The sequence below is a fragment of the Hemicordylus capensis genome, chromosome 2, assembly GCF_027244095.1.
Source record: "Hemicordylus capensis ecotype Gifberg chromosome 2, rHemCap1.1.pri, whole genome shotgun sequence".
Taxonomy (NCBI): Eukaryota; Metazoa; Chordata; class Lepidosauria; order Squamata; family Cordylidae; genus Hemicordylus; species Hemicordylus capensis.
Window position 1 is genome coordinate 134403999 of NC_069658.1, and position 13578 is coordinate 134417576.

A 13578-nucleotide genomic window follows, 5' to 3' on the forward strand; every position below is an offset into this window, starting at 1 on the left:
CACCCGCTTCACCCATCTTCACAGTAGACAGATTCACCTTGTGGACAGTTTCTTTTCCTTGCTACTCCTGGTTCACCTTCCCTACAAAAACCAATATATATCATAATGCATAAATAGCCGTTATCACACCAGGAATGGCTTTGCTGCTTGTGAGAGCTGATTGTTTGCTCTGAGCCATTAGAAAATAAAACTACTCCAGCAACATTTAGGAGCAAGAACACTCCTGTCTCCTGTGGAGTCATTTAATTATTTTCTCTGACCGGAGGTGCAGGGAGTGAGCATGAATTGGTAAATACAGATATGCCTTTGTAATTTGTATATAAATCTCATTTTCTGTTTCAAACCAGATCAGGGCATAATATTTCTAAAGCCACTTCTTAAGTAGCCATTGATAAGTGGCTCATCAGTTCTGCCCACGGTCTCTTCCTGAGACTTAAATGGCTCCTGTGATTCATGCTTCCTATTCGGGATATTGCATGGGTATCCCCTAAAACAAGACTGTTCGGCTTGCTCCACCTTGAAATGTGGGAGTGTGTAATTAACCAGCAGGTATTTAAGTAGCTATTTCTATTCCCCATCCTAACCCAATAAAACCAATGTGCTTGCAGAGTTATTTTACCAGCCTAGTGGGGGGGAAAGTACATTTGCTGACTTGAACATGTGAATATGCTTGAATATATGCAAATTGTAGGTTGGCCCATTTACCTGCACTGTGGCTGAACTTTAGAAAATAGTGGCTGACATCCTGGCTAATGAAGCATGTGCGTAAGGAGGGACTGATGAGATATGCCAGGAGAACATAAGAACAGCCCTGCTGGATCAGGCCCAAGGGCTATCTAGTCCAGCATCCTATTTCCCACAGTGGCCCACCAGATGCCTCTGAGAAGCCCACAGGTAATTGCTGAGGGCATGCCCTCTCTCTTGCTGTTGCTCCCCTGCAACTGGTATTGAGAGGCATCTTGCCTCTGAGACTGGCGGTGGCCTACAGTCACCCGACTAGTAGCCATTGATAGACTTGTCCTCCATGAATTTATCTAAGTCCTTCTTAAAGCCATCCAGGTTGGTGGCTGTCACCACATCTTGTGGCAGAGAATTCCATATGTTGATTATTATTTGTGTGACAAAGTACTTCCTTTTGTCGGTCCTAAATTTCTTGCTAGCATTGAACCACATTTGCCATCTTGTTGTCCACTCCCCTAGTTTGGAGAGATCCTTTTGGAGCTCCTCACAATCTGTTTTGGATTTCACTAGCCTAAATAGTTTAGGAGCTCTCACACAACTCCCCTTTTCCCCTAGGAGTGCTGTTGTAGGGATGTGCAATCTGGTTCGATGTCAAGCCAGTTCGACATCAAACCAATTTGGTTTGACAGTTTGGGGTTGAACAGAACCACCTCCTGTTTGGTCCAACCCCAGACCGGCCAAGGGGGGGGGGGCAGGTTTCACAAAGTTTTAAAAGAATATTTTTTAACTTACCCCCTCCAGGAGGCTTCTCCAAGGCCACGGGATGGGTGTCTGTGGAGGTTCCCCCTCTCCCCGCCAGCCTCCGTTATGCCTTCAATCACCCAGTTCATGCATCCTTTGGCGCTTCCTGGGCCTTCCCCCCATCTCGGCAGCCATTTCGAAGGCTGCCGCACATGCCCAGTGGGCTTCTGCGTGGTCTGGGTCATGACCTGGCCATGCAGAGGACCATTGTGCATGTGCGGCAGCCTCCAAAATGGCTGCCGCGATGGGGGAGAGGCCCAGAAAGGGCCAAACACCTGAACTATGCAATTTAAGGCATAAGAAAGACCAGTGGGTGGGGGAGGGGAACCTGCATGGACCACACACACACACCCTGCGGCCTCAGAGAATGCCCCCAGAGGGGGCAAGTTTAAAAAAAATTGAAACATTGGTGAACACACAGCCCCAGACCAAACCGGCGAAGGGAGTCCAATGGGGAGAAAAACCGAACTGGCTCAGTCCGGTTCGGGTCCAGGTTGAACTGAACCGGGCTAGCTGGTTTCATGCACACCCCTATGCTGTTGTGCTAGAGCCACAAGAGTTTCAAACACTGACCACATTTTGGAAGATTGCAAACTCATCACTGACAACTAGGGGAGTTGTGCAAGGACTCCTGCTGCATCCCCACAGATCCTGCAGATGAGCACACTTCATTAGTCAGAATGTCAGCCAGTCAATCTAAGCTGAAACCAGCCAGGAATCATGCTTTTCTGTCCTGCATATGATGGAGCACATGTTTGGTCATGTACACACTCCTAGGTTCAATTCCTGGCACCTTCTGCCAAAAAAATCTTCCTCAGACCTCTATCTGGGGCCTTGGAGATTCAGTCACTAAGGGTGTGCATGAACAATGTTCGAGCACAGGTTCGACACTGAACTGGTTTGGCACAGTGGGGAGAGGGAGCTTTAAGAAAGAGGGGAGCAGGTCCTTGCCTGCTCCCTGCTCCCCCATGAAGCTTCCTGCTGGGACAGCACACACCCCAAGTTCCCACATGCAGCACCAGCATGCACATGGCGTCCGCACATATGTGGGTGCCATTTGCATGGTCAGCATGGTGTTTGGGTTTGCTTCAGCACATACTGAAAATAGTCTGGCCATGAGATGCAACAGTCCAATAAGCACTTTGTTGTACAACTAGACACAACGTCTTGTTTCCCCCACTAAAAGGTCAGTGTTTATACTGCAGTTCCACAGGGGAGAAGAGCCGGTCTTGTGGTAGTAAACATGAATTGTCCCCTTTGCTAAGCAGGGTCCATCCTGGATTGAATTTGAATGTGAAACTACATGTGTGTGCACTGTAGGAAATTCTCTTTAGGGGATGGGGCTGCTCTGGGAAGATTACTTGCCTGCTTGCATGCAGAAGGTTCCAAGTTCCCTCCCTGGCATCTCCAAGATAGGGCTGAGAGAGATTCCTGCCTGCAACTTTGGAGAAACTGCTGCCAGTCTGTGTAGACAATACTGAGCTAGATGGACCAATGGTCTGACTCAGTACATGGCAGCTTCCTATGTTCCTAAGATTGTAGAGAAAGCACACACATAATGTGATACCAGACATAGAATTCAGCACCCATACTGAGTGTGTGTGTGTAAATGAACAGGTTTCTAGCCTTCGATGCCTGAATGCGTGGGGCAATGCCTGGTGAGATCTTAGATGCCCAAACAAGGTTTCCAGTGGCTGAACATGAGACTTCCTTCATATATAATGTGTGTGTGGCACAGAGCACACACACCGTTGCCCATAGTTCTTGGGATAGTTGAGTAAACGCTAGCTTTCCATTCTTCCTTATAAAGAGTTCAGTATAACTCAAAAAGCATGCACACACTATTTCCAACGGAAGAATTGGTTAAAGATATCCCATCACTTCCCTCATTGTCTGTCTGTCATCCCAAAGCAGTGAATGAACTTTAATCTGAGCCTAACCTCAGTTTGTGTCTCATTATGCCATGTATGTGTGATGCTTTGGATGCATCTGTTGCTAATGATCTGATACTATTTTGGAGAAAGAGGTCTTAACAAAGGCAAACTGTATTTGGAAGGCCATAAATCACTGGAGAGGTTCCCATTGTGTTTGCTGATTTAATCTGTAGTTTTTATTCTGATGCAACTGTATCTTTCTATTCATGTTGTCCTTGTAATTACAAGACTGGAAAATTAGTGTGTGTCTGTTTTTCGCCTTCATTTTATTTTCTTTGTCGGTACTGTTAGAAATTATTTATTGTGGCTCTGTGGGTTTTACTGAAGGAATGAAGTACAAAGAAATCACTCACCCTGTAATTACATTTCCATTCTCTCCTCCGTTTAAAAGATTTTTTTTTTAGAAAAAAGATTCCTGCATATATTCTTATTTTCTGCCATGTATTAAATTGCACTGGAAATTAAAATGGTGACTATTACAAGATGAGGATAGGATGGCAGAACCTACCTAGTTGCTGGAAAGGCTAACATGATTGTCACATTACAGTGGCCAACATGACACACAACATTATGGAGCTGTATCTCTGTGCTGCTGTGGAGTCAGAAAGCAGCCCCGATGCTGTTAAGAATGGGCGTTAGTGCAACAGCCTCTGCAGCAGTCCTAGGATGCAGCATTAAAGCTCTGTATCTCTGTGCAGCATGTTAGTCACCGCCCTTGGCATTTGATATGTGCTCGCAGCCACATTTTATTTAGCATAAGGGTTGGGTCAGCGGCATAGCTAGGGGAGATGGGGGCCCCTTGTTCACCCCTCTCCCCAGCGGCCCCTTGGAGTGAGGGAGATAATGAAGAAAATAGGGAGGCGTGGAGCTGGGGGGGCCTCAGGAGTAGAGGGGCCCGGGTTCTTTGAACCCATCCACTCAATTATAGCTACACCCCTGGGTTGGGTCATGCCATGTGATCATCCCAGTTACCACCACAGCTTCCTAGGAGCAAATTCTGTGTTTATGACAATACAATTTCAGACACTGGCATCACCACTTGATTGCTGTGGCTCTGTCTGCAGATGAGCCTGTTCAGACATGCCATTTGCCGTACATGCCATCTGCCCATCCCCATGGAATGGCTGGGAAGCTTTATTGGAAGCCAGTGCCCATTATGTGAACCAGTCCCTATAAAGATCTCGTCAGTGGCTGGGGTCAGTTCTGTCAGTGGAGGTCAGCTTATCTGGCAAAGGCAGCCTCATTCCTTTTAGGGTCATATAGGAGGAAGGACTAGAAAGGTCTCCTGCCCAGTCATAAGAACATAAGAAGACGTTTGCTGGATCAGGTCCAAGGCCTGTTTAGTTCAGCATTCTGCTTCTCACATTGGCCCCCCAGATGCCTCTGGCAAGCCCTCAAGCAGGGGACGATGTGCGTGGGTCCATAAAGGTGGCCGATTTGAGTCTCTAAAGCAGATTCTGTTTGGACTGCATTTCAGATGTACATCACTAGCACAATCAAGACAAAGAGCAGTCGGCTTGCCAAGCCAGTGTTGTGCTTGGGGACTCTGTGTGCCGCGTTCCTCACCGGGCTTAACCGAGTGTCTGAGTATCGGAACCACTGTTCAGATGTCATTGCAGGCTTTATCTTGGGAAGTGCCGTAGCTCTCTTTCTGGTACGTGAGTGGTTTTTTCTCCTCCCTTCCATACTGAAAGCCTACCTCTCGTCGTGCCACTACTCTGGTTGCTTTTACTCACTCAGGAATGCTGCCTATCATAAGAGCTTGGAGATAGTTTTTTTTTTTTTTAAATGGCCACACACAGATACCTGTCCAGTTGAAGCATTCCATTGGAGCAGTTCATTGCATGATCCTCCTAGCCACCACATTGACTAATCCACCTGGCTGTCACTGCATATAAACCCACCCTTAGCAATGGGCTTTTCCATCTCTCAGTGCAGAGGATGGATGGATGCTAGGCCTATGAGTGCTAAGCACAAAACTGGTGCCTTCATTAGATGTTATGGCTTGCAACTGCATTTCAGCAGGACCTAAGATCTTGCAGTAGATCTAGAGGGTCATTGGGGGGTATGTCAGTGCAACTGCTGGGTGGACTTGTGCTTATTTCTTCACAATCAGAGTATGAGATAAAGAGGATGACCAATATTTTCACAGTCCCATATCATATTTTAAAACAATGGAAGCCAAATTAGCCCACTCAGTATCTATGCCAGTGGTTCCCAACCAGGGTGCCTCCAGATGCTGCTGAACTACAACTCCCAGCATCCCCAGCCATAATAAATTGTAGCTGGAGATGCTGGGAGTTGAAGTTCAGCAACATTTGGAGGAACTCTGGTTGGGAACCACTGGTCTATGCATTACAAGTGTTTGTAGCATCCCTTCTGGCTGTAGATCCATGCCAGAGGTGTAGTTGCCCTCTGCTGGTTGAAGGCCTTTGGTGATTGCTTCAGTGATAGCTCTTTTTCCTCCCTGTCCCACAGGGAATGTGTGTGGTTCATAACTTCAAAGGAACACATGGAGCTCCTTCTAAATCGAAGCCTGAAGAACAGCGGGGAATGCCCCTGATGGCGTTTCCAAGAGTGGAAAGTCCTTTGGAGACATTGAGTGCGCAGGTGCCAGCTATCCTTCACTTATAAACTTGTATTCGTTCTGGGGAATTCTGTTTCCCGAACCACACCAGACCCCAACTGTTGCCAGAATAGAAACCTGATAATATAACATGAAAGCCCATTCCCCTTTGACTTGCTCCTTTGCAGTATTTGAGCCTTTATCCTTGGCTTTTTGTTCCAGATAAAAAGAGTCATGCAGCTTCTTGCCCAGTTTTTAACCGCTTTTGTGCTATAAGCATTTGTAAGATTTGAAAAAGGCGCAAGTTTTGGTAATACCAAACCATCATCTTAATTAGGCACTGGAGCAGGGCTGTTTAGGATCTTGGCAACCCTCACTGAGCATCTTTGGATGGGGGTCTGTGGGTTTAAATTATTAGTGGGTGCAGGATTACAGCCTATAATTCTTGGATTATCTCTTGAACTGGTTTTGTTACCTATCCTGAATCTTGACAATCCTGACGACATCGTATCATACTAAAAAGGATTCTGTGCTTTGTGTCCTCTCTCTCTCTCTCTCTCTCTCTCTCTCCGTAGAATCACTCTGCCTCTATGACTGAAGTCACCTGATCTGAAAGATGGCAAAAGAAGTTATTTTTTATCACCCTCCAGTACAATACTCCCAAGACAACACACAGTTATACTAATTGTCAAACTGTGATGACCAGTATTATGTTATGTCTAGTTAGAAGCTAATGTTTTGTACATTTTTGTATGAGGAAGTGATGTAGCTTGCCCTGGAATTTCCCCCCTTTGGTCAGCTTCAATATATTTATGCCCGAATTTAAGACAAAATGAAAAAAAAAAAAGTAACAGCAAACTAAAAAAAAAAAATGGGAAAAAAGGATGAGAGAGAGACCTTTTCTTGTTTCAAACATTTTCTGAGGCACTACATCTTTGGGAATTGTTGATGTTTTGTGATATTTGTACACAGACCTTTTTTTGGTTTTGTTTTATATACAATAAATTAAATTATAATTATAATGCTAATTCACTTTTACCTTTTGTTACCAGGGAAAATGCTTCCAATAGGTAAAGGGCTGGATTCAGTTATGCTGATAGAATTCTGCAGTAATTCCTAATGAAGTTTTTCTAGATTTGCCACAGCATAGCCAGGATCCAGCACTTTAGGCTATTGATGACAGCACAGTTAAGAAAATGACTGAGAACTAGTCTGTTGTGAACTTTGACTCTTCTGTCCAAAACCCCTGGAAGTGAGAAGGAGTCTGACAGGAGATCTCTGAACCCTCTCTCAGGACTCCTGTGCATTTCTGTGGAGCTTGCTTAGGAAATTGTTCCAATGGATTGTGTCCAAAGTGCATAACTTTCAGGTTCCTCACTCCAGACTAGTCCCACTGGGCACATGGCCCTCAGTTTGTGTGCGCAAACGATCCACAGTTCCTTGTGGCTTTCTCCATACTCTTCCCTGAATCTTCTCCCAGCAAGAGCTGTTTGTGTGAGCTAAATGACAAATTACTTCTAAACACACTTGCTTGGAGCTGTTACTAAGGAGATTACAGTGAAAGCCTGGGTACACATGCACATATATTGAACATTGTCTTTAAGATCACTGCCATTGATCGCAGGAATAAGTGACTGCAGCTTATGGGCCAAGGTTATTGTTAGACTTCTGCTCGGCAGGACTGTTGCAATATCAAGAGCCTAGTGAATTGGTTAAAGAGGGCCATTGTGCTAGTTACACTCGGATAATTAATGTAATATTGTAAGCATTTTTATACAGACTTTAGAACCATACCCTGGGAACTGGGAAGAATGCTAGAGTATTACTGCAGTCACAGTCCAAAGAAATATGGTCTACATTACAATAAGCTTAGAACATAGGAAGCTGCCATATACTGAGTCAGACCATAGGTCAAGCTAGCTCAGTATTGTCTACGCAGACTGGCAGCAGCTTCTCCAAGGTTGCAGCTTAAATCTGCCTCAGAGCATACTTTTAAAAGACATGATTCTTAAGACTTGTCTCCTAAGAAGCATCATATCGGAAACTCCACAGACACAGGCCACCTTCAAATTGCCAAATCACAGGTCCAAGGGACCTGCAGTTTGCCTCCATCTCCCCAACCCCCATGCGTGCACCCAGACGATCAGATTCTGAAGTCTGGGAGCTGGCAAAAGGGGCAGGACTGACTGCAAAGATTCCCCCCACTGACTCCGGAGGGACAGCCTGAGCCAGCCAATGGACTGGTAGCCCATGGGAGGAGCTTCCTCCCTTACCTCCAGTTTGGGGAACAATCCCAATCTGGACGTAATTGAGGCAGGAATGAACCCTCAGTTGAGTGAGTGGAACTCACTACAAACCAGGGGTTCATTCCCAGGTTTCGGGGCAAAATCGGAACCTTGGTTGGCTCTGGGAACCATGGTTCCAATAATTCTGACATCACCAGGGAGGGGGGCGCGGAACCATAGGTGAGTTTGCCTCCTCCAGTTTGGCATTATGTCGAAGGCAGCCATATTCACCCAGCCACTTAACCAGAGTTCTACCAAATGTGCATCTTCGCTGTGAAATAGACATGTTGTAACCCTTCCTTTGTGGCATATGCATGCATATTTAAGACATGGGTAACTTTGGAAGTGGCACTCACCCTTGGACCAAATATATCTGGCCCTTAGGTACACTTGAAATTCTGCCCACACCAAGGTACATTGCGAAGGGCCCAAATTGGTCTTGAAAGTTTGAAGCCATCACTATGGTTCCACCTAGTGTTTTGTAATAGGAGGAGTGTAAATGTTTCATCACTACATTATAGCATCATATAACCACCTAGAAAGGAGCCTTAGGCTAGTCAATCTGTAACTCAGTTCCACTGGTGCTAATATAAAAAACAACACCATTCACATTGACATGTGTGGGAAATTAGATCCAGGCAATTTGTAACACTTAGCCACATGAAAAGTAGACTTTCTCTGCTTGTATGGAACTCTGAAAGCCTCCTCCCTACAGGCCAGGATTGCTGGAGTGGTTTTAAGTCATACTCATTCTTGTCATCTCTGGTTATCTCTTGCAGCTAATCTTTCCTGCCCCTTCCTTGCCCAATTGCCAGGGAAGAGTAGCTGACAGCAGGGGCAGCCCTTCCATGAGGCAAAATGAGGCGATCACCTCAGGCAGCAGGTTATTGGGATGCGAGGCAGCATGATGCCCTCCTGCCCCCCCTTATAAAGGAAGGGGGGTTGTGTACAAGGGGGAAAGCAACATTTGGTACCCTGCCTCAGTTGCACAGGGATCTTGAGCCCCACTGGCTGCCTGAGACCGAGGGAGCTAACAATAGGCCCAGACTATGGCTCCTCTTCTGTGTTTACAACCTCAAACCACACAGCTTTCATACCTGTAGGAATTGGTGGGGGGGGGGCAGTGGGAGCCTTCAGAGTTCTGAAAAGACTTGTGGTAAGTGTAATGTGTAGCCCAGCTCATAAACCTTAATGGACTTGGACATGCCTTTCCCATAGAAGTGCCTGCCTAGTCATTCATTACAAGAACAGGCAATGTCTACCTTTTGTAAGTCGTATCGTAATGCATTTGTATCTAAAAACTGGTTTTCACTTTGCACAGTATTATTGTGAACAGATCAAAAGAGAACAATGGACCAGTCTCCTGGTCAATCTTTTTTGTCCTAGGGCTTTCCTGCTGCATCTCATTTTTCTAGCATGGTGATAACCAATAGTGTGTTTCCTTTGAGGAATGGAGCTTCTCTTTGTACTTTTGCTGGAATGTCTACCATGTTGGTTCTTGGGTTTTTGTATACTTTTTTCCAAGAAGAGATGAAAGAAAAAAAAGCTTATCACAAAAATACTTGCACCAGGGCTTTGTCATTTGTTCTAGGTGGAGGTGGGAGGGAAGTGTCTAGTAGCTGTCTTCCTTACAACTACATCATGTGGCTTTTCAGCACACAGAGAGCAGCAAACCTCCAATCCTAGTGTGGTCTAGGATCAACAAGTGGCTTTGGGTGAGAAACAAAAGCAGTAGTAGTCCTGATGTTCCACACAAGGCTCCTGTGTTGAAGTCAACAGAACTACACAGCAATATAAGTAGACACTTGCCTTGTTCGTTCCATTATTCAGATACATTGAGATGCTGATATTGAATGTTCCATTGGTCCTGCCTGGAAGTATAAAGCTATAGTATGCTGAGCCAGACCATTGGTCTACCTAGTCCATTATTGACAGACTTGTGCTGCAGTGGCTCTCCATAGTCTTTAACAGAGGTCTTTCCATAGGGCCATCCTTGGGGGCCCTTTCATTTGGCCTACCACTACCCCCATGATCTCCATCAAGAGCTCAACATGGATGTTGTACACCATGTCTCACCATGATACTTCAAGAGCCTAGCACAAGAGGCATTAGTGCTAGCATTAGCACAAGAAACAGAGCAAGTTGTAGGAAACTGCCCAGTAACCATGATGAAAACCCAGCTTCAAATGCACATTAGCAGCTGCATGGTAGTTATTAGTAGTTGCTACACCTTGGAATTTTAAAGGGTCTTAGAAATATTGTCTAGCTGCTGCAACATAGGTCACTTCTGGCTAGTTTTCATTAATAAAACAAGGACCATGGATAGCATGATGTGCAGCGTTACAAAGACACTCAGAACAATGAGAAAAACTAGCACAACCACCCATTGTTACCAGTGTCAGGGCTGCCTTCCGACTCCTCAGCAGCTCTGGGCATGTTGTGGTATGTATCCTTAACACAGTGCATTATATTAGTCAAAAGCCCAATTCAGACGTTATGCTATACAAGTGCAGAGATGTCTGAACACCCATATGTGTGTTTGTGTGAATGACTGTACCTGCATTCATGATCAAAGTAAACCTGGGTACAGATCCCTCAAATGTGTGGAACAAATAGGACGCGTACTGCTGTACTTCTGTTCAGCATTACATGTGCATAACTGTACTAGGGATGTACAGAACATTTCGAGCTTGGAGCATTCCAACTTTATTAATCAGATTTGTACACCGCCCCAAACTTCCATCTCTGGGTGGTTAACAACAACATAAAAACAAGTTTAAAAGATATACAAAAACTTAAAACAATTTAAATAATTTAAAATCACACACAGATTAAAACCTAAACAATTTTAAAAGCTGAAAAAGCTTTGGTGAAGAGGTGGGTTTTCAAATGCTTTTTAAAAATTGTCAGAGATGGGAAGGATTGTATTTCAATAGAGAGCACATTCCACAATCTCAGGGCAGCAATCGAGAAGGCCTGCCCTCATGGGGCCACCAGGCAAGCTGGCAGCAACTAGAGACAGACCTCTCCATATGACCTCAATGGGCAGTGGGACTCATAATGAAGATGTTCTCTTAAATACCCCGAGCCCAAGCCATTAAGGCTTTATAGGTTATAACCAGCACCTTGTATTTTGCCCAGAAACCTACTGGCAGCCAGTGCAGCTCTATCAGCAATAGTAATGTGGTCTCTTCAAGATGACCCAGAGACCAACCTGGCCGCCGTATTCTGTACCAGCTGGAGTTTCTGGACTACATACAAAGGCAGCCCCACATAGAGTGCATTGCAGAATTCAAGTCTGGAGGTTACCAGTATATCTACCACTGTTTTGAGGTCATTCATCTCAAGAAATGGGCGCAGCTGGCGTATCAGCCGAAGCTGATAGAAAGCCCCTCTGGCCACCGCCTCAACCTGAGATACCAGGGAGAGGTGTAGATCCAGAAGTACTCCCAGACTGCGAACCTGTTCCTTTTGGGGAAGTGTGACCTCATCTAGAACTGGGAGATCTGTTCTGCCCCCCTAGATCTTCCGTATACCAAGGGGCCAGTTTCGAAAAGCCGCCAGAAGGTCCAAAAGGACCAACAGAGTCACACTTCCTCTGTGAATTCCCAGTTTGAGATCATCCATCAGGATGACCAAGGCAGTCTCCATCCAATAGCCCGCCCAAAAGCCAGTTTGAAATGGGTCTAGATAATCAGTTTCCTCCAAGACCATTTGGAGCCGAGATGCCATCACCCTCTCAATTACCTTGTCCAACCATGGGATGTTGGAGACAGGCCTATAATTGCTCAACTCTGAGGAATCTGATGCAGGCTTCTTTAGAAGAGGTTTAATAATTGCCTCTTTAAGACAAGGAGGCATCCTGACCTCCCTCAGAGAAGCATTTATTATTTCTACCAGGCCACCTACAACAGCCACCCTGCTAGACAGAACAAGCCATGTTGGACAAGGGTCAAGAGAACAAGAGGTAGGCCTCATTGCTCCAAGTAGCTTGTCCAGATCCTCAGGAGTCACAAACTGAAACTGATCCAGTTGAACCACATAAGAGGAGTTGCTGGACACCTCCAGTTCAGACATCACAGTAATTACGGAGTCTCCATCTAAGTTGGCCCGAATACGAGAGATTTTATCTGCAAAGAATTCATTAAACACATCACAGCAGGTAACTGATGACTCCAAATTCTGATTCAAGGAAGTGGGGGCATGTACTAGCCCCCTCACAACCCTGGACAACTCCGCCGGACATGGACTCGCAGCTGCAGTACAGGCAGAAAAGAATCGCTTCTTTGCCGCACATATTGCCTGAGCATAGATCTTTAAATGTGCTCTATATCACAATCTTGTCGGGTTCGAGTCGAGTCTTTCTCCACTTGCGCTCTAGTCGCCAGCCTTGCTGCTTTTGCCCCCGTAGATCTTCTGTATACCAAGGGGCCTATTTTGAAGTGGGTTGGTGGGGACGCTTGGGAGCAATCATGTCTACTGCCCTGGTGAACATGTTGTTCCAGTTCTCCACCTGGGCATCAAAAGTATCACCGGCAGAGCAAACATTAAATCTAGCCAAGGCTCTTTGGAATCCCATTGAGTCCAATAACCTCTTTGGGCGTAACACTCCAATAGGTCCCTCACCCTGTGGAGGTGAGAAGTGGTTGTAAGCCTAACCTTAACCAGATGGTGATCTGTCCATGACAATGAAGAAATCACAGGAGTCCCCACCGATGGAACACCACCCTGAACAGAGTAAAAGACCAAATCAAGTGTGTGACCTGCAACGTGCGTCGGTCCAGAGACCACTTGGGATAGGCCCATAATTGTCATGGCCACTATGAACTCCTAAGCTGCCCCAGACAAGTTGGTCCCGAAATGAACATTGACGTCCCCCAGCACCATTTTGGACTCCCAGCAAGGGGCAGCGGGATCATTACTTGGTTACCACTCACACCTGCAAGCTCCTGTGAGCAGCAGTTCCCCGCCCAGCATCTCACGCCAAGGCTTCCTCACCTACAGTGCTTTTTTGGCTTCTGCACATGTGCGGCAGCCATTTGCATGGTCTGCACCACCATGCCAATGGCTGCTGCGCATGTGCGGAGGTCAGAAGAGCACCGTAGGTAGGGCAGCCTCAGTATGAGATGCCAGGCAAGGCACTGCTTTTCACAGGGACTCACAGGTGTGAGCAGTAACCAGGTAATGATTTTTTAAAGGTACCTCTTGCCGCCCCTCGCCAGGAGTCCAAAAAGGTGCTCAGAACACTCGGAACGTTCCAAGATGAACCACCAACTCAACATAATGTCTGAATCAGGCCGATTGTCTCCTA

At 46.0% G+C, this 13578-nt stretch overlaps 1 protein-coding gene across 6 annotated transcripts in view; it reads left to right on the plus strand.

Moving 5' to 3' along the window:
* The window catches only part of PLPPR1 (phospholipid phosphatase related 1), a 246955-nt gene extending 237127 nt beyond the window's left edge, over positions 1–9828 (plus strand). For 5 of the 6 annotated variants that reach the window (XM_053297681.1, XM_053297679.1, XM_053297680.1 and 2 more), the window contains 3 exons: positions 4894–5070; positions 5895–6026; positions 6558–9828. In XM_053297681.1, coding sequence (XP_053153656.1) covers positions 4894–5070; positions 5895–6026; positions 6558–6590 — 342 coding nt within the window. In that variant the 3' untranslated portion in view covers positions 6591–9828. The remainder of the gene's footprint in view (positions 1–4893; positions 5071–5894; positions 6027–6557) is intronic. The other variant, XM_053297683.1, reaches the window with a different exon arrangement.
* Positions 9829–13578: the final 3750 nt, after the last annotated feature.